This window comes from Glycine soja, chromosome 11 (assembly GCF_004193775.1).
Source record: "Glycine soja cultivar W05 chromosome 11, ASM419377v2, whole genome shotgun sequence".
NCBI classification, from domain to species: domain Eukaryota; kingdom Viridiplantae; phylum Streptophyta; class Magnoliopsida; order Fabales; family Fabaceae; genus Glycine; species Glycine soja.
In genome coordinates this window covers 23,888,046-23,910,423 of record NC_041012.1, presented here as the reverse complement: position 1 = coordinate 23,910,423, position 22,378 = coordinate 23,888,046, and the positions used below count along the sequence as shown (strand labels likewise).

Here is a 22,378-nt window from a genome sequence, read left to right as displayed (position 1 = left end):
AACACTAGTATTGGTGTCTAACCTCATTATCACGACAACAAATCCAATGTCATGAGCCACCGATCGAGTCCAATGTAAAACTTCATCATGACTAACAAACAACTATAACACAATTCAAAAAAGGTATGAGATCAATAAGCATTTATGTAATATAATTACTGTACCAACAACAAATTAGACAAATACCTGAGAAGTATTAAAGGCATCAGAGTAATCAACGCGTTCTACTTTCATGCCAGCATCTTCCTTATTTTCAACATTCATATCAACTTCTTCAGACATGATACTATCATGCATACACTATTCTTCATGCATCTTAATAAAATATTTAACAAATTCAATAATAAAAAAATACAACTTAAAAAAATTATATAATCATCTCATTTGTTATCGACACAAATATAGCTCTGTACAAAAATAAAATAAAAAAGTATTGTACATCATATAACCACAGACTACAGTTTTACTACATATCATCATTAAAATATCATATAAATTCTAATAAATAAATCATTCAATAAATATCATATAAATTCTAATAAATACATCATTTAATAAAATACCAACTTTTTTTAATTATTAATCACTATAATAAACATGTAAATACATAATTCAGTTAAATGTATACTCAAAATTGTTTTAGCAATCTAATGTTATTTTTACCAATCTAATTACTAAATTATTTTCAATTAATTACTAAATTAATTTTTAAGCAATCTAAAATTATTTTTAACAAATTTTAAAATTTTATATATATTATCATTTTTTTACCAATCTAATTACTAAATACATTTTTTTATTATTTTTATACCGCTATAAAATAATATCACCAAATCAATATTTCTAAAATTGCTAAAACTATTACAAAAAAATAACACTACAAAATAAATTAAATAGATAAATCAAATTAAATAAATAAACAAATTAAACAAATTTTATTTACAATTTTTTTAAAAAAAAACCTACGAATTGATAATTTGTATGGTGGACCATACGGATTGTCAATCCGTATGTTTTTAAAAAAATTATATATACCTCTTCTTCTTCGACAACGAATAACTACCTAACTTCACCATACCCTTGCCAACAATGCACGTACATTACCGGAGACAAAAAAAAACAAAACCTCCTATTTATAAACGAAAATACCCAAAAGGATATTTTTAGCATTTTCAAAATTTGCTAAGGGAGTGAGATTTTGCCGGGGGAACAAGATGCTGCAGAAATGAAAAACAAAACTTCCTCTTTATAAACGAAAATACCCAAAAGGATATTTTTATCATTTTCAAAAATTATTGGGTGCCTCAAGCAGTTGTCTTGAATTTAACAATTTTTTTGCCATATTACAAGTTTCGCCTTGGACAACATATGAATGACATCCACCATGGCCAGTCATATAAAATCTACAACACCATGGCCTATATGGTGAGTTTTTTTCTTTATACACCCCAAATTTCCCTTCCCTTATTATAACTTCCTTTCGACTTTCTTCTTCCTTTCTCCTTCATTGACGCACTCTTGAGGTGCAGGAGGCGTGGTTCACATATATTTTGGACAAAGTGGGTATTTTTTTCCTTTTGATTTGCATATATTTTTGGGTAGTTGAATCCATAAGATACAAAAAAAAAATTCCTTATGAAAAATCATTTTTGAAATTATGCTAACATAATTTTGGAAATGCAATAATGGAAAACATGCATTTCAGAAATACATTTCCTGAACTATGATAGCATATTTCTGGAAAAAAAAAACATTTATGGAATTATGCTAGATTGTTGTACACAAACCAAAAAACACTAGTGAAAAGAAAAGAAAATAGTAATTTTGTAAAAGTAATCTTTATCATTATTAATTTATTTTTTTAGCCCATTTCATTAATATTACAAGGGATATAAGTAAAAAAATAATTAATGTTTAATTAAAAAATTAAAATAATAATTATTTTAGGATAATTTTTTTTCTTATCCGACAATCATTAATTTATTATGAGACGGAGGGAATAGAAAATATAACCAAAAGCATTTATTAATTATTCATAAATAATCAATTTCATAAACTGCACATTTATTTTGAAGTCATATTCATGAAGCACTTTTAATGTTCTTATTTAGTTTAAGGTTAAAGAACTCTATTTTTTGTTGAATGTGGACTTGGGAGTGTGAGATTATTATTATTATGAAAATAGTATTCTCTTGTTTTGCTTGATTTTGATTCTCATGGTGAGGAGTGAGTATGTTGTGTTTCTAAGGAAATACGAGAAGCTATCTTCTGCACTATAAGAAAAGTGCATAGTAGTGTCAGATTGTCACAAGCCTACGTTAATAATGAAAAATACTATTTTAGCATTGGCCAAACCTCCGAGCTAACAAAGGCGACAAAATAATAAAATAATAAAATAATAATAATAATAATAATAATAATAATAATAATAATAATAACATTGTCTCTTCAATATTAATATATCTAGCAAGAAGTGTGGCTTGTGCCCCTTTTGTGTTGTTAAGATCTCACAAGGTTATGTTGTTGTGCCTAAGTCATTCAATGTCATGTTTTTTGTTTTTTATTTATAAAAATGGTAGAACAAGAAGAAACCCCAATATTATCGAATAAGACATTAATGGAATTCTAAGACTAGAGATGGGAACGCCGATAAGCCTATCTATGAAACCTGCAAATCACAAAAACGCAAACCAAAAACCATGTCCAATGAAGCGCTCAATTCTGATGGGCTTTGTTTTAGCAAACCCGCAATCACATTTTTAGCATGCAAGATAAATGGGCTAGTCCACATCCACAAAATAAATTTTAAAAAATAAAAAATTAAACTTAAAAATCTACAATCTAAAAAAAATAGAAAATGCTGCATAATTGTTATCCTTTTTTTAACTAATCTTTATAAAAACAAAGTTAATTTACGTACTAACAATTTTTTCTGTTAATTTGATTTTGATATAGAACTTGTTTAACAAAAATCAAATTATTAACATAAAAGTTATGAATACTAAGTATAAGATATCATACTAATAAATGATTCTATTAGTGTAGAAAATTTATGTATGCATTTACCACATCATATATTGTTGGTAAATATATATTTTATCATATTCTTAATTCTCAATATAAGTCAATGATTGCACTAAAATATTTTTTCTTAATAATCAATACTAACGAGACCAAATTAAACAATAAAACTTTAATACAAACAATAATACTTAATCAATACTCGATTAGAGTAGTTTACTAACAAAGATTGATCTAGTGGTTAAGGGATGAACATATATTTCACAAGAACATGAGTTCGATTTTTGTTGCAGAGATATGAGAACCTTGCTAGTAAATAATTTATAAATACCTCTATACATACTCATTGAATCTTGAGGCCTGCTTTGATATGGTAAACTTTAAAACACCAAAAAAATAATTACAATGGGCTTAAAAAGCCTCTAGGGACCCATAGACTCTATATTTAACCCATGGGTTAAAAGTTTGGGCTAAAAAGCTCACATTTTGAATGGGCAATAGAGTCCATATACCATGCAAGTTAGGTTGGCCTACAGGCCTTGATGCATAAAATATGTTTGTTAAGGACAAATATACCTCACAGGTAGTATTACAAACTCTAAAAGTTTGGATATCATATCCTAGAGACTATTTGTATTTTCAAATAATTTAATTTGCATAAAATTATACAATTTGGATTTTATCGGAAGTTGAAGGATTTGTGTCTAATTACTTTGTCAAAAAATAATATTCTAGATTAATTAGAGACATTACACCATAAGTAGCTGTAGAATATGATTATATTTTTCTTTGGGGTGGGGACCTAAGAGTTGAGCATTTCCATCCAGATAAGTTAGTAGAATTATGTTTTAACTTTTGTTAATTTTCCACTTGCTTTTCATTCAAATATGAAACTATAAGTTTCTTGTCTAAAGTGTATTTTACCTCTAATATATCCTATTCATATTATCAACAATAAGTTACCCATGTGCCTTTGCTAGTACATATCCTTTCGTTGGTCACATAACATTTGAGACATATGTTTCTTGCTTAAGTATTGTCACTATTGTGGAACAAAATATACACTATTCTTAGATATGCTTTATCTGATTGGATCAAATTGGAAGGAAATTATTGAGATAAGACTATTTTGTTCTTATTAACTTTATTTGATTTGTTAATTGCTATCATAATATTTGTTACATTGTGAGTTGGATTATTTTATTGGAAAGCAATTGAAAATTAATTTTTTTTAAATACCGTTTTTCAGTTTCGAACTTGTTCATAACTGGTTCAAAACTAGTTTTAAAAATAAGGTTGGTTTAATTTCGAACTAGATTTTTAAAATCAATTTCTGTTTAGAACTGATTTATCAAATTAGTTCACAAATTTAGTTAGCAAATCAAGCCGTTTAAACCAGTTTGAAATCAGGTCAATTTGATTTTTTCCCCAAATTGGTTTTTTCACACCCCTACAAAATTGTGGTATGCCTAAACTGGTAGGACAATGTTTGGTGAGTAGAGAGTAAGACGAGGCTAACGAAAATGTCTTTGAGACTTCTAGCTTCCAAAACCAAGAATCTGTCATCCCCGAAATTAAACATATTGCTTGTAAATTAGTTGTGACTAATTAACTAGTTCCTATGCATTAAGAGATCTCCCTATGAATGAGAAAGTTGTTCACCAAGCATAAAAAGTAAGGAATTGGCACTAGGACAATTTGGAACTTGCAACCATGAAAAGGTAGGCATTTGTACCAAATTAATATCCACTTATACCTACTTGTGTTGGAACTCAATGGCATGTTTAATGTTATATTTTAACTCTCAAAACATGGTTGTGTTCCAATAGAATGAGACAAAAATCAACTGCAAATCAATAAGCATTGGTTGCAAAGAATTGTCGCAAAATTAAGTGTGATGATGGGGGAATTTTTGGAGGATGAATATATGCAACTCACATTCCCACAATCTAAAACTATTTTTGAGACTTAAATCCACAAGCTTCACATGCCAAACTTTCTTATGTGTCAAAACTTTCTTTTTCTTTTAGTATTACACAAGAATAATATACATTAGTAAAATATCCTTAAAGTGTTTTTTTTTGTTACACATTTATAAATTATCTTTTAAAATTATTTTAGTTATAATAACAAAACTGTTTGGATAAATCCCTTAACCTTAGACATAATTTTGTTAGTAAAAATAAGAGACATGGAATGACCAATGAAAAATGTGTTTTTCAAATCATTTAGCATATGTTTTGGTTAACGTTGTAAGAGTATCCGACAAAAACATTTCTTTCATAACTATTTTTCATTAGAGGGTAAAAAATTGATAGAATGATTACTGAATTATGTGGATGAAGAAATTAGAGGTGACAGTCATGAAAATATTGCATTGATAGGTGATGAGCATAGTCTGTATAAGAAAAACATGACTAGTCTTGGGACATAAAACGAAATGTAATAAAACTTGATGGCATTGTTATGCAGCCCAAATGAATGGAATTCTGGAGTGACAGCAGGACTGACTACAAAGAACTGCTATGGTGAAACTACTCCAATTACTAGCACTGGCACATCATACCCTGGTGTGTACCCAGAACAAATGAGGGTTGTGGACATGGTAATTAGAGGAATGAGTAACCCTGCTTATCTTCTTGACATCACAATGCTGTCAGCATTTAGGAAGGATGCACGTCCCTCCATTTATAGTGGTGATTTGAATCCTCAACAAAGAGTTAACCCTACCTACTCAGCTGATTGTAGCCACTGGTGTCTTCCTGGATTGCCAGATACTTGGAATGAACTATTCTATACTACCTTGTTCTATTAAATTTTGTGGTTTGCTAACTAATTAACACATTTCCTCTTCACTGTTTTTTATGAGTATTAGTAGGTAATGCATTTATTGAGAGAATGAGAGGGTTGCATGATATAGCAGCAAGTGATTCATATGTAGAGATGTACTAATGAGATGGAAGAATTTTTTATTTATTTTGAAAAGGAGGATTAGGATAGTTTCCGGTTCAAGGTATGAGAAATCTACCTTATCAAATGCAACCTATTAATTATGAAAGCTCCACTTGGGCAATCCCTAGAGATTAGAAAAGGAGTTTTCTTTTTCCTATTAATGTAAGCAAACAATTTTAGTATACATTTCCTAAGTAAAAGAAAAAGTTTAAGTACACTTGTGCATTTGTTTTGGAAATTAATTTCATGGATATGTACTTTAAAATACGTTTGACTTGTGGACCACTATTAAGTCTACTTTGACCCCGACAGCCCAATAAGGGCAATTTATATGCACTTAGTTTTTGCTTGATGCACCTCACTTTTTATATCCGCACATTACCCTTAACCACAGCCTTGGCCCTTCGTTTCATTACCTCTCCATCTCCCGGGCTTGTGATAGCTCCCTCCACCTCTCTGCTTTCACTAGTGACGGTGCCAAGGTCGTCGAAGTGAAGGTCCAAAGATCCCTAGCTCTCACTAGCGCATTACAAAATTCTTGACATAATGGAATCGTTGATCCATAATATATAGGTATTTTGGAAATGTATTCCAAAATGATTATTATGTAATATATGTTGATATATTACTAACCAAGCATTTTGGAGTACATTTCTAGAATATTTGTATCATTCTAGATCTATAAATTCATAATAAACAGGTATTCCAAAATGCATATTTTGTAATATATGTTGATTATTATAGAATAAACATTTTAGAATACATTTTAAGAATACATGCATCATTTTAGATCAATGAATTTGTAATATGTTGGTATTCTAAATTGCATGTTTCATAATACATATATTATAGAATAGACATTTTAGAATACATTTTTGAAATACTTATAAATTATGGATCAATGATTTTGGGAAACACTTAACACAAATGGATGTTGAAAAAAAAAAGCACCACAAATAGCCCTGCGAAGTGGCTTCAACGATGGTGGTGCGATGCCTTCATCGATGATTTTGGAGTGACTATTTTTGTTGAATGGCGGATGGCAAAGGTGTGACAACTGCTACTATGAACAAGGAGCGATGCAATATGTTATGAAATACGGATAAAGGAAGAGAACACTAATAGAGAAAGGAAATTATATTTCTACCTATCTTATTCCTACGGTGCACCTCTACAAATAGGCACTCGCAGGCACAACTGGATAAGAATACATGCAAAAAGGTACCATACCTCCCTAACCAACATGTTGGGATATTCTCGACAATATTAAAGGGCACACACTAACAAAACACACTACTAAAGGACACATACGCATTAAAGGATACGCACTCACAAACACGCAATACAGGATTTGCAAAAATCCTTTATTTTATTCTACTCCTATCTGCACCATTCACACGAAGTCTTGGAACCTTCGAGGTGTTGTGATCCTTCTTTTGGGCCTCTCGGTATAGACTGCTTGTGACCCGCTTGGTCTATCACTCCCAACCTCATCAAAAATCACATTGTCCTTAAGGTGATAGGTGCCCTTCAATGTGACCCAGTCCTCCCACGAGGTGTCGTCTACGTGGAGACCCTTCCACTGCACTAGAACTTGGAGATGCATGTCTTCATCTGGACCTTCCCGACGCGAGCTAAGAATAGCTAACGGTGTGATCACAAGTTGGCTATCCAAGGTCGTTGGTGGGAGTGGAAGTGGCGTGAGTTGATTGTCAACATCTTGAAGAAATGGCTTGAGTAGTGAGCAATGAAAGACCGGGTGAATGCGAGACCCTGCTGGCAACAGAAGTCTATAGACCACCGGACCTATGTGTTTGATAATCTTAAAAGGTCCATAATAACGCTGGGCAAGCTTGTGGTGAGTTGTTCCAGTGACTGGAGATTGTCGATATGGTCATAGTTTGACCATCACACTATCCCCCACCTCAAAACACACCTCTCGACGATACTTATCCGCAAAGTGCTTCATGCATTCCTGCGCTTTAAGCAACTTCTTTCTCAGGCTAGCAAACAAGGTTTCCCGAGAAGTCAACAGTGTGTCAACCGCATCCACTGATAATGATCCTTGAATATACTGAAGAACCGTAAGTGGTTCCTTGCCAAAGGTTACCTCAAATGGGGAACTGTCAGTACTCGTATTCCTCGAGGTATTGTAGGACCACTCTACCCATGGTAGAAATTTTCCCCATGTAGCTGGTTTGTTATGGAAAAATGCTCATAGATATTGATTGATGATGCGGTTCATTACCTCCGTTTGTCCATCGAACTGGGGGTGATAAGCAGAGCTGAAGCGTAACTTGGTCCCTGAAATTTTAAAGAGTTCCAGCCAAAATTTACAAATGAAAAGAGGATCACGATCAGACACCAAGCTCTTTGGCATGCCATGGTGTTTTGCTACTATATCCAGGAAGACACTGGCCACCTGATAAGCCGAGAATTGCGCAGGCAAGAGACCCAAATGGATACCCTTTGAAAGGCGATCCACAACCACCAATATCATTGTGTGCCCTCGATATGGTGGTAAACCCACAATGAAGTCGAGTGGAAAGTCTTCCAACGGTCTATGGGGAAGAGATAATGGCACCAGAAGCCCAGCTGATTTTTGGGTTTCGTATTTAGTGGCTTGACAGTCCGGACATCTACCCACAAAATGGCAAACATCTTCGCGTATCGAACGCCACGTAAAATTAGCCTGAATTTGAGCTAAAGTCTTGGTGCCCGTAGGTATGGAATGGAATTCATGTAACAAGACTGGAATGAACTTTAGGTCATTGGGAAGCCATATTCGACCACTCTGCAATATTAAACCATCTGAGTACAAAAAGTCAGGATGTTGAGATGGTTGTTCCTGCAACTCTTTTCGAAGGTTCAAGAACTCCTGATTGGCTGCCAGTTCTCGCTTAAGGTCATCCATGATGGTGAAATCAGGGACTGATAACCAAAACACCATGCCCTTGTCCACCTCAGAAACCTGAGAGAGAGCATCAGCGATACGATTCGAAAGGCTTGAACGATATTGTATGGGGAAGTCATACCCCATGAGTTTGGTAAGGTACTTGTGTTGTTCAAGCATTTGCACATTTTGACTCATCAATTCTTTAAGGCTCCGGTGATCAGTGAGTATCATAAATGGGTGACCCAACAAATACTACCGCCACTTCTTAACGGACGAAGTTATTGTGCACAACTCACGAACATATGTCGAAGCTTGTTGTAACCTTGGGCAAAATTGTTTGCTGAAAAATGCTATAGGGTGGTGTTGTTGGGATAACACAACACCCATGCCCAGTCCCGAAGCATCCGTTTCTAAGGTAAATGGTAAGGAGAAATCAGGTAAGGGAAGTACCGGAGTAGTGCCGACGGAAGTTTTTAAAGCCTAGAAGGCATCCTGCACTATGGTGGGTGGACCATTCGAAGGTATCCTTAGTGAGGAGATGAACTAAGGGTGCCGCTATCGCTGCGTATCCTCTAATGAAACGTCTATAAAACCCAGTAAGGCTTAGAAATCCTCGAAGAGTATGAAGAGAAGTGGGTGACGGCTATTGTTGTATGGCGAGAATCTTCTCCTACACTGGTTTCACACCTGTACCTGAAACCATATGTCCTAAATACTTAATTTGGCATTGAGCAAAGGCACCTTTGGATAATTTCAGAAAGAATTGGCCCTTCTTAAGCAACTGAAATGTGTACTCCACATGATGTACATGAGCCTCGAATGTTTTGTTGAAAATCAAAATATCATAAAAAAAATGATAATGAATTTACGCAAGTGTGGCCGGAACGTGGTATTCATTAATGTCTGAAATGAAGAGGGAGCATTGCAGAGGCCATAAGGCATAACATGAAACTCATAATGCCCTTCATGAGTGTGAAAAGCTATCTTATACACATCTTTCTCCTGCATTAAGATCTGATGGTACCCTTGAAGTAAGTCTAACTTTGTAAACCAGCAAGCTTCGCCAAGTTCATCAAGCAACTCATCAATGGTAGGTATCGGAAAGTGATCCTTTACTGTTATCGCATTCAATGCCCTATAGTCGATGCAAAATCACCATGAACCATCTCGTTTCTTTACCAGAAGAACTGGGATGAGAATGGGCTTTGGCTTGGCCGAATTATGCAATTACACAACATGTTGGTAACTTGCAACTTAATTTCTTGTTTATGAAAGTGTGGATACCTGTAGGGGCGTAACCATAGCAGCGCAGAGTTCAGTAGGAGGTTAATGGTATGATTAATCTGTTTGGTTGGAGGTAGAGTGGATGGGTTTTGAAACAAACAAGCGTATTGTTGAAGAAGAATGTTGATGTCAGGGCACTGGGTAGAGGTTCGGGTGATTTGGTTGGAAGGGAGCTTAGTTTCTGTGAGTATAATGTGAAGAAGGGCATTGACACCGTTAGATTGAACTACGCGCCATAGCTGGTGGTGTGTTACATCGTGAATGACATCCTCGCGATCTCCCCGGAGTTCAACAATACGACCTTGGTTCATGAACTTCATAGTTAAGTCCATATAATCAGTCAAAACTGGGCCCAGATGTAGAAGCAAGGCTTCATGGTGAATGTGATTCAAAGTTGTTTTGATGATAACAATGATGACAACAAAAGATAATGACAAAGGTGATGAACAAAAAGCTCAAAGATCAAAGAACAACTCAAGTGAATCAAAGAACATCTCAAGTGAATCAAGAACAAGTCAAGAGTTCAAGAATCAAGAACAATTCAAAACTCAAGAAGAAAGCCTAGAATCAAGAATCAAGATCAACATTCAAGACTCAAGATTCAAGAATGAAGAAAAGACCCAATCAAGATAAGTATTAAAAAGTTTTTTCAAAACTTTGAATAGCACATGAGTTTTTGACAAAACCTTTACCAAAGAGTTTTTTACTCTCTGGTAATCAATTACCAGTAACAAAATGAGTTTGAAAAAGTTTTCAAACTGAATTTACAACGTTCCAATTATTTTCAAAAGGCTGTAATCGATTACAAAGTTTTGGTAATTGATTACCAGTGCCCTTGAACATTGAAATTCAAATTTAAATGTGAAGAGTCACATCCTTTCACTCAAAAGCTTTGTGTAATCGATTACACTTATTTGGTAATCGATTACCAGTGGTTGTTTCTGAATAAATCAAAAGATGTAACTCTTCAAAAAGGTTTTTGATTTTTTCAAATTGGTTTTAAGTTTTTCTAAAAGTTATAACTCTTCTAAATGGTCTTCTTGACCAGACATGAAGAGTCTATAAAAGCAAGGCTTTGTTTTGCATTTTCAATTCATTCATTCTATCAATCAATCTTTTCCAATTCATTCTTTACACAAGCAAGTTTTCCACATTGATTTCTGAGTCTCTTTGAACTTCTTCTTCTTCTTCCTTTTGCCAAAAGCTTTCCAAAGTTTTCTGGTTTTTCTAAACCTTGAAAACTTGTGCTATTCATCTTTTTCATTCTCTTCTCCCTTTGCCAAAAAGAATTCGCCAAGGACTAACCGCCTGAATTCTTTTTGTGTCTCTCTTCTCCCTTTTCCAAAAGAACAAAGGACTAACCGCTTGAATTCTTTTGTGTCTCCCTTCTCTCTTGTCAAAGAATTCAAAACGACACAGTCTGAAAATTCTTTTGATTTTTCCCTTTCCCTAATACAAAAGTGTTCAAAGGACTAACCGCCTGAGAATTCTTTTGTATCCCCATTCACAAAGTATCAAAGGTTTAACAGCCTGAGATCTTTGTCTTAACACATTGGAGGGTACATCCTTTGTGGTACAAGTAGAGGGTACATCTACTTGGATTTGACTGAGAACAAGAGAGGGTACATCTCTTGTGGATCAGTTCTAGTGGAGGGTACATCCACTAGGTTCAAAGAGAACAAGGGAGGGTACATCCCTTGTGGATCTTTGCTTGTAAATGGATTTTTACAAGGTTGAAAGAAGTCTCAAGGACCGCAGGTCGCTTGGGGACTGGATGTAGGCACGGGTTGTTGCCGAACCAGTATAAAAAATCTTGTGTGTTTGTTTCCTTCTTCCCTACTCTTTTACTTTCCGCTGTGCATTTAATTTCCGCTTTTACTTTCTGTTAAGTTTCTCTTCTACTCCTCATTCTCTTAATAATTTAGTAAAAGCCTTAAAAGAGTAATTTTTTAATTGGTAAAGGTTTAGGAATAATTAATTCAACCCCCCCCCCCTTCTTAATTATTCTGAGGCCACTCAATAGATTGAACTACGTGCCATAGCTGGTGGTGTGTTACATCGTGAATGACATCCTCGCGATCTCCCCAGAGTTCAACAATACGACCTTGGTTCATGAACTTCATAGTTAAGTCCATATAATCCTTCAAAACTGGGCCCAGAGACTTGAGCCATTGCACTCCCAGAACCAAGTCCACACCCCCAAGAGGTAAGACATGAAACTCTACCGAGAACTGGTGCCCTTGAACCTGGATAATGACATTGTGACAAACCTGGGAACATTTGATCTCGCTAACATTACCTACGATAACACGTAGGATTCGCGTGGACTATGCCGGAAGCCTAAAGTTGAGACCAAACTCTCATGAATGAAATTGTGTGTGTTGTCGCCTTCAATCAAAATAATGACCTTCCTGGTTGAGATATATCCCTCCATATGCAGTTTCGGGTGCGAGGTGACCCGAAATAGCATGAAGGCTAATTGGAGGATGTGGTAGCTCATCTTGATCATGTGGCAAGGAAGGAGAGTCCTCTAGAAGAGGTATCTCGGGGTCAAGCTCATCATCACCAGCAATGAAGATAAACAGCTTGGAAGCACAATGATGGCCACGTGTGAATCTCTCATCACAGTTAAAACATAGGCCCTTCTCATGACGCATGGACGATTCCTCCGATGATAGGCGTTTGTACGAAACTGTCGTTGGCGGCATTGGTAATAAGGATGGAGGAGGAAGCAAAGAAGGTGGTGGAACGGGTGGAGGTGGGGTGGTGCATGGTGGGTAAAGATTTTGCTGGTTTTGTCGAGGACGGAAGGAACACCGCAATTCACAAAACTTGTCTTCTTGTAATCGAGCAAGGGCGGTGGCATGGATATGGAGAGGGATTGCAATGCCTGGAGGAGGGGTTGCCAAGGCTTCGAATTTTGTTAGATAGTCGTTGACGGTGCCTTGTTGTGTTAACTTGAATAAAGACCTCGTAGGATCTTCATAGTGTGAAGAAGAAAAACGTGCCTCCAGCGCTTGAAGGAACCCTTGCCATGAAGGAATCTAACCATTGCGCATCATCCATTGAAACCACATGAGTGTAGGGCCGTCTATGTAGAACGAAGCTATCGTCAATCGTTCCGGCTCCGATGTAGCATGATAATTGAAAAATTGATTTATCTTAAAGATCCACCCCACGAGATCTGTACCTTCAAAATGAGGGACCTCAAGCTTCAGCCGATATGGAGGAGTATGTGGAGAAGAAGAAGGAGGATGTGCCGATGAAGATGCAGGAGAGTGTTGACTGGATTCCATTATCGCAAACCGCTGCACGAGGTCATCGATTTTGGCTGACAAGGATAATTGGTTGGTGGTAAGCTTGGCAATGGCGTCCTCCAAATGGTCGAGGTTGGTCTTGGCTCTTGTATACTCCACCATGGCTCAAGAACAAGAGAACCAATTGTTATGAAATGCAAATAAGGGAAGAGAACACTAATAGAGAAGGGAATCATATTATATTTCTGCTTGTCTCATTCCTACTGTGCACCTCTACAAATAGGCACTCGCATGCACAACTGCATAAGAATACACACAAAAGGTGTCATACCTCCCTAACCAAAATGTTGGGATATTCCCAACAATATTAAAGGACATGCAACAAAACGCACTACTAAAGGACACGTATGCACTAAAGGACGTGCACTCACAGACACACACTACAGGATTTGTGAAAATCCTTTATTTTATTTTACTCTTATCAACATCATTCACACGAAGTCCTAGAACCTTCGAGTTGTTGTGATCCTTCTTTTGGGCCTCTCGGTATGGACTGCTTGTGACCCACTTGGTCTATCACAATAGGAAGAGAGTGGGGTGCAACGCAAAAGGAATGAAGACAGGCAATGAGTGCTTGAGTAAGACTATTAAAAGGGCATCTTAGTCCATTTGGAATCGCTATTATTTTTTATGGAGTGCAAGCAAAAACTTGTGATGCATAAAACAATTGCCCCACATAAGACAAGCAAAGCAAATATATAGATCCAAAGACTCCAAGGTCCAATGAAAAAATCTCCCGACATTAGTCTCACATCCTTTCCTACTTGAGAAATTTCTTGTCACTGGGCAAGGGTTAGTATATATATAATAGATACAAAATGTCGCAATATCCAAATAGGTCACAGACCATGCAGAAAGCACTAACCTAGTTGCAACACCAATACGCCATTTACACGCATCCTATGTTTTGATATGTACTTCGATAAATAGTCATTTTTGTCCTTAAAGAATGTAGCGCTGACAAATCTATCCCTTAAAGAAGAAAAAACAAAATTTAATCCCCAAAATTGTAAAAAGTTAGACAAATTTGTCTCAATTAATTTTTGTTCATTAATGTTAGAGAACTCGCCTACATGACACGCAAGGATGATAATGTCACGAAATTAATGGTAACGTGGAAATAAGAACTAAAGTCACTGACAAATACGTTCCTAAGTTAACAACTCAATGATATTTTCATCCTTCAAAGATACAACTTATTGGCAAATATATCCAGAAAATAGATAAACTTAATTAGTAGATATTAGAATAAGATACATACACCAACAACCCATTAGACTTAGAAGTTTTTGATTTTTTTATTGCATATATTTATTATAGTATATTATAATCATAATTATATTTATAATGTCAACTTATTACATAGAAATCAAGACTCAAGAGGAGACAAGATGGGTAGATTCTCAAATAAAAAATCAATTTGCCAAATCTTAAATGAGTCATCCACATGCAAAATAAAACAAACATGAGAGGTCAAGTAACCAGAACTACAATGCTTTTGTAGCTTCTCCAAGCCCTTAAATGTATCTTGTTATTGATCTTAACTAATTAGGTTTATATATTTAGTGGATATACCTATCAATAAGTTGTGCTTTTGAAGGACGAAAATATTAAGAAGTTGTTAAATCTAGGGAAATATTTGTTATCTTTAGTTTTTATGTTCACATGAGCATTAATTTTGTGACATTTTTTTTCTTGAGTACCACGTAGGCAAGTTCCCTAAGATTAACAGATGAAAGTTAACGGTGGAACAAATTTGTCTCGTTTTTTATATTTTCGGAGATTAAATTTTACTTTTTCACCTTTCAATGACGAATTTGTTAGTAATATCCACTTTCATAAACAAAAATAATTATTTATCCTAAATATTTGAAATTATGTCCGTAACCATTGCTCTTGTATCCAACATTTGCATAAAGGAAAGCAAATAAGAAGGAATAAAAAAAATTTAAACAAAGAAAGAAAATCATTTCATAAAATAAGTTTCAATTTTTTCTTCATTTGATTTTTATTCAAATTTTAAAATTGTTTATCATTTCATTTTCTTTTCCCTCGACCAAATAAAAGGTTAATATTTTTGACGAAAAAAAATCACTATAAACAGTATAATCAGAATTATAAATTTGAGAGATACACATCAAAAGTGTTTCGTACTATTGAGTGGCTTGGTTAGTCTCTTTATCAACCAATCATTCCCTAATATCTGCTTATACATAAGGCCTATTTTGAACATAAGTTCTTTGTGTTGGGCTATAAGTTTATAAGAAGTTTTACAATCATTTGTTGAAGGCCATTTGTTTCATGCACTTCTACTATTGAATCTTGTATTCTTTTTTATTGTATTTTGAAAAATTTATTCCAGAATACAAATTTACATCATGAAATGGACATTTCAGAATACAAATACAATGAAAGGTGCAGGTTCAAATAAGGGAGTGTAGAATTCAAATACCTTGTAGAAGTTAGCATACAAATCTTCATACTTGCTATGTGTTTGGAAAACCGGTGCCAAGGCCCGGAATGTAAGTTGGATCCAAAAGTATGTCTTTCCTTGCTTTTGAAAACGTAAGTTGGGTTGCGGGCAACCCAAACACACTGCTATGTCACTTGCCTTTTTATTTTTGTCTGGTTATGACATGAATAATAATACGCTTTCAGTTCAGCTAGTTAAAAATTTTGGTAATACACAGGTATTGAAAGTCTGAAATAGTGAACTTTGCATTCAAATTTAACTGAACATTTTCTTGGAAATCCAGTACATTATGATAGTGCTCAGATGACATAAATAGAAAACGAAGACAAGATGTGGATGGAACAACACTTAAGACAGCTAGATAGAGAGCCTTATCTATTTATATATAGCCTTGCCTGAATAAACTACACAGCAGGCCAAATTTTCATTTATGATGATTAATGAGTGATTGATGACTAGTATAATAATATATTTTGGTTCTAGGGCAACTACTAGTTTTTGCTATGGCTCATACTAGCTCTATATGGCAACTCCTAGTGGGGAAACTTCCATCTTTGGTATGATCTTCTCTGGTTCTACAGCTTTGACCTGATTTCCATAAGCTGATGCATGCACTCCAAGTGCTGCTCTACCAGATGGATCAAGGTTGTTAGACCAAGCAGCATCCCACTCAACAGCTTTGGCTGTGCTACATGCAACACTTGGTCCTCCAGGAACACTCAGCCTGGCTGAGTTCTACAAAACCAAATTAAGGGACACAGATTTTGATTAGCTCTTGTTAAATCAACATGAATTATTTTTTCATATCTAGGCATGGTTGATTAAATTTACCTGAGGGAAGAACCTCTCAAATATCATTCTATAGTAGTATGCTTCTTTGGTGGTTGGTGTGTTGAAGGGGAAAATGTTAGCAGCATTGAGCATCATTCTATCAGTCACCTATAGGAAAATTTCATAAGCCAATAATTAAAAATATGAGATGTCTTCCATGATAATTGACAACAAGAGAAAAAATGGGATTAGAGAATAAAAGGTTTCTATCATGTTTTACATGTTTCTCAGCATGAGCTTTAAGGCCATCAATCCAACCATAGCCAACTCCATCACTGAATTGTTCTTTCTGCCTGTATAAAATGTGCTGCATAAAATTAAATTCTAACATGTTAGTTTAACAAATTAATTTTGCAAAGTTATACAACATTGCTGCAAATCACATAGTAGTACCTTTGGCAGATAAGGATGTTCTTCATCATCAAAGGCCCTCCTCAGTACCCATTTCTCAATTCGCCCTTCTTCCTTTTTAATCTGAACAGATTATGTAGTAAACCACTTTAATAAAATATAACATTTTTTAAGTGATGGTGCATTGTACTATTCTGTATCCATACCATTTTATACTCAGGATCAATGTTCATTGCAACTCTGATAAAATCTTTGTCCAAAAATGGCACTCTGGCTTCTAGACCCCAGGCAAAGGTCGATTTATTGGCTCGCAAGCAATCATATTTGTGGAGTGCTTTAATCTGCATTAAAGAGAAAAAGTAAATCATCTGATAACACTTTTACTTGAATAATCCAACCATATTTATATTTTGTTTTGACAAGAAGCATGATAACTCTAAAGACCTTGCGGCATGTTTCTTGATGAAACTCTTCTTTGTTTGGTGCCTTGTGGAAATATAGATACCCTCCAAAGATCTCATCAGATCCTTCTCCAGATATAACCCATTTGACTCCCAATGACTTGATCTTACGAGACATAAGAAACATGGGAATGCTTGCTCTAATTGTTGTCACATCATATGTTTCAATGTGATAGATCACATCCTCAATGGCATCTATGCCATCCTGCATACACACAATATATAAAACATTTACAAATTATAATTTTAGGCATCAAAACCCCCAAATTTTTTAGCAGTAACAACACTATCTCATTTAGATATACCTGAACAGTGTAGTGAAATTCATGATGTACAGTACCTATGTAGTCTGCTACTTCCTTTGCTGCCTTTAGGTCAGGTGCACCCTACTCAACATAAGATGATTAAAGATTAAGACAAATTTCATGGCTTCCTTCTTATATTAAAAACATCCACTGCAAATTCAAGAATATGTACGCTTACATACCTCAAGGCCTACACAGAAAGAGTGTAATTTGGTTCCCCATTGCTTGGCAGCATTTGTGCCTGCCAGGTAGCGAGCCGTGACGGCTGCAACCAATGAAGAGTCCAAACCTCCAGAGAGCAAAACACCAAAGGGAACATCAGTCATCAACCTTTTTACCACAGCCTGCAATAAACATTCACTTATATCAGCTAGAGAGTAGTAAAAGTTTTTATGCAAAGGGTGCGTTTGGATAAACAACTTAATTAATTACTTATTTGATAAAAGTTTATCACCTGAAAGCATATTTGATAAGCTTTATTGAATTAGGCTAAAAGGAGTTTATAAGGCTACAAGCTACTTTTATAAGTACAAAGCTTCCAAGGCATGAGTTTTTGGATAAACTATCAATTTCAATGGTTTATTGAGCCTTCTTTGAATCTTACCTTCTCAAAGGCATGCCTCAAAGCAAGAGGATCATAAGGTGCTGAGGGAATAGCCTCAGAGAACCATGGAGGATTGTACCATCTGCGAAACGCTCTCTCTTTGCTAGAGTACAAGTGACCAGGTGGAAAAGACTCAAAATGTTCGCAATCATCATTCAACCCCTTCAATTCTGATGAAATCCAGACAGAGCCTGAACAGAATATGCCAAATTTGTCACCATTTATTCAATTCAAGTATGTTTTTATAGTTCAAATAGAACACATGAATTCAATTCAAAAGCAGGGCATATAGTATAACATTACCATCTAGACCCCAACCAATGTACAAGGAAGTGACCCCAATTGCATCTCGTGCCACTATAAAACTGTTGTCACGAGTATCTAGCAGAACAAACGAAAATATACCATCAAGCATGTCCACAAAGTTTTCTCCGTGCTCCTCATACTAAAATAACACCATCAAGAAACAAGTGATAAGAACAAGAATTCCAATCATTAGTAAAAGCCATATTCTATATGATAAGATTTATGGAAATTTTGATCAAAACTTAGAATAAGAATAATTGATGAATAAAACAAAGTTTCAAAATTTTCTTTTGAATTTTAACTTTTCATGTATATATGATCGGGTTAAAATTTGTTGCAAAATATAGATAAATAAAACTAACCAGGTGAGCAATAACATCACAGTCACTTCCTGTACGGAAGGTGTGATTAGGCAACTGTTTCCTGAGTTCTTCATGATTGTAGATCTCTCCATTCACCTGGTTTTCAGTGTAACATATTTAACATAAGTCATAGTTTATAGCAGTTGAATTGGGGAGATTAGTAAATAAAAGCATAAAAAAGAATATGTTACTATGGGATACATTCCAGTTTTGTAGTAGTATATGACAACTTATGTATTGTGAGTTTAATGCTTATCATACAAAAACATTTGCACTATCAAGCATCCAGAAGTGACTGTTAATAATTTGATATAACTTTTAATATAATTATTATAAAAATTCACAAATTTAACATATATATATTGATTTGTGTTCGAATAATAGTACTTAACATATATATTAATTTGTGTTCGAATAACAACAGAATAATATTACTTGTAATCATTGAATATCACAAGACTTACCGTAACCACTACAGTTTTGTCTTCATTGAAGAGGGGTTGATCACCAGAAGCTGGATCAACTATGGCTAACCTTTGATGAGCCAAATAGTTATCACCATATTGGTGGAGCCCACTCCAGTCAGGACCACGGTGCTTCAATCTGTGACATCAACAAACACAAAACAATATATGGTAAATTATTATAACTCCTTAGTCAAACTGCACTTTCTTAACTGCTGACCCTTGAAAATTTCCTTTAGCAATTTCAAGACAAATTAACCCCTTTTGTTACTTGTTTGTTCTTTTGTTGTAATTTTCTACCACAAAGTTACCAATAATTTCACAGCAAGGTGGACCCCACATGCCACTTGTTTATTCTAGAATCCACTTAACTTGTCAAAGTCCAAACATGTTTATCCTTTAAATACTAGTACTAGTTACATCTAAAAGATGGATACTGGCCCCAATATTAAAGCAATAATAATTATAATTTTAACTCTTACGTATGTTTAAGTCGTTCCCTTTTAAAATATTGAATGAACTAGACAGCTGAAAATGAATGATAATATGTAGACACTTTGACCTACATATATTTTGTCCAAGACTTATTAATTTTATCACATCATATTACTTATTACATACTCTTTTTTTTTTCTTTTTCTCCTTCTAAGTGTTAACTAAAATATTAGTGTCCACCAATTTTTTCCCTAGAAGTACCACCATGACAGTTAAAAAAAAGGAAACAAATTATAAGCCCCACCCTTTTTATGGTTTTTCCTGTCTCCTTTTAGTGTATATAATATAATAACTTTTTACGACTAGTTAATAATAGTATTTCAGTATATTAGTCACTAAAATACTGTTACCATCACCATCATGCTGATTTTTCCACTTTTCATTCTCCATAATCACTCACTTCTCATTATTAGCAATTTAGCTTAGAAAACTTAAGCTGGCGAAGATTTTGGGCAGGGAAAACATGCCTAAAAACAAGAAACTTTGAATACAAAACATCAAAGTTAAGTAAAGGGTATTTGAAAAAAAAGAAACCAATTCAAGATTCTTTTTTCTTCCTTTCTTTGATATTGGTACGTGTGTGTATATAAGAAGACAAATAAGAGAGAATCATTGCCTGCGAGAAAGCTCAAGGACGCGAACCCTTTTGGCTTGAGATGAATCAGAGCAACCAAGCACAGCAAGTATGCCACACATTGTGATATGATATAATATATCACTATGATATGTGATGATATAATATGTGAACTATGGTTAATAAGAGAAAAGTTGAGAGAAAAAAAAAGAGTTTAATGAGAAAAATGAGAAGATAAAGAAAGAGAGAAAGAAGAAAATGATTTAAGAAACGTAGATGGAGGAGTGAGAGAGGAAATGGAGAACACGTAGAAGGGTTCCAAGTTGAAAGAGTTAAGTGATCCACATAACAACGTACACGTATTTATATGCAAAGGGAGGATGTCAAACGGTGTCGTTTTGTCTTCTGAAGTCGCTTTCTACAATGCCGTGGGAAGGGTAAACCGGATACCGGGTTGTCCCGGTCGCTCACACCGGGACCACCGCCTCTTTCGTCTTGTCTACCGCCACGTGGTGTGACGTGGTTTGCTATGGGATATTTTTGTCACTTCATTTAATTATTATTGTATTAATTAATATTTATTTTGATTATTTGATCCTTTTCTCGTTTGTGCTGAGCGATTTGCTGCTTCCCGTTTTGTCTTGTCTCCAAACACAGGAGAGTGAAGTTTATCACTTTATCCTTATTCCTTAGATACTTTTTTCTTTGGTTAAATTCTTTGAAGAGGTTATTAGAATCAATCAAGTGTTACATCAAGTTGTGTTTTGTTTTTCAGATGTAGTAATTAAATAATATATATTTTTTATCATGATATTGATATTAAATTTTTATTATAAAAAATAATAATTAATTTTTTTGTCAAACATTATGAATATAAATAATTTTTTTAACATGATTTAATCTGATATTTAAGATTAGAATTTAAATTTTAAATTACTTGATTAAAGATCATTTATATCGATCAATGTTGATAATGACTAACTAATATAGGAAAGGGAAGAAAAATATTTTTTTTATATATAAACTATTTTCGTTAAGACAAGTGTTAAAATTCTTATGAGATTACTTGATTATGGAATCGGATTTTAGTTGATTTGTGTTGTCAATACTTTAATTTCTGATTGTAACCATTGTTCTTAAATAAAAGAGTAAGTATGGAAGTGACAAGTTAAATGAAATTGACAAAAAAAAAAGATATGAAATAATATTTAATACAGAAGAGATTATATGAGTAAAAAGGAAAAAAAATATCCTTATTTAACTATATGAGGATATAGTTTTCTAATTTAAACCCCGCTATCAAAAATAGGAACATGTTCATCCTCAGTCAACTGGTGAATTATAACAACTAGTTAAATTTGTCATAAGAACGATACATTCATTTTCTTTTCTTTTTTTGGGAACAATACGCATATGACACGGCATGTAAATTGACAATATAATTTATGTACTTGGACAATTTTTCGTTATATATCCAAAATTGCTCAGTTTTATTTTTCTTTATTTTTTTCATGCATTCACACTTTAAAAGGATATTGTGAGTACTTCACGTAGCAGAGAGTTTTCCCGTTATTTGAAACCAGAGATTTTATAGAGAAATAACATTAACTAGTATGAATTATATAGGATTAATATTCTAATATAATAAAAATTCATGATAAGTAAATATTTTAAATAAATAA

The 22,378-nt window shown here is 34.3% G+C and overlaps 1 protein-coding gene across 1 annotated transcript; it reads right to left on the bottom strand.

The window, feature by feature from the left end:
- Positions 1–16,163: 16,163 nt before the first annotated feature.
- Positions 16,164–21,034, bottom strand: LOC114376019 (asparagine synthetase [glutamine-hydrolyzing] 2). Its single transcript, XM_028333918.1, has 13 exons — positions 20,739–21,034; positions 19,628–19,766; positions 19,164–19,259; positions 18,799–18,940; positions 18,496–18,686; positions 18,074–18,235; positions 17,892–17,972; positions 17,570–17,791; positions 17,332–17,466; positions 17,168–17,248; positions 16,995–17,081; positions 16,775–16,882; positions 16,164–16,678 (listed from the first exon to the last, which is right to left on the bottom strand). The coding sequence occupies exons 1-13, from the start codon at positions 20,816–20,818 to the stop codon at positions 16,463–16,465; spliced, it is 1,740 nt and encodes a 579-aa protein (XP_028189719.1). The 5' UTR covers positions 20,819–21,034; the 3' UTR covers positions 16,164–16,462.
- Positions 21,035–22,378: the final 1,344 nt, after the last annotated feature.

What these genes read in the sequence shown, in the direction of transcription:
- LOC114376019 (XM_028333918.1), bottom strand. Translation starts at nt 20,818, where the DNA reads ATGTGTGGCATACTTGCTGTGCTTGGTTGCTCTGATTCATCTCAAGCC. An exon ending in CTTTCTGTGTAGGCCTTGAG is followed by an intron (nt 17,973 to 18,073) that starts GTATGTAAGCGT and finishes TATGTTGAGTAG; the next exon opens with GGTGCACCTGACCTAAAGGC. An exon ending in AAGCTCATGCTGAGAAACAT is followed by an intron (nt 16,883 to 16,994) that starts GTAAAACATGAT and finishes ATTTTCCTATAG; the next exon opens with GTGACTGATAGAATGATGCT.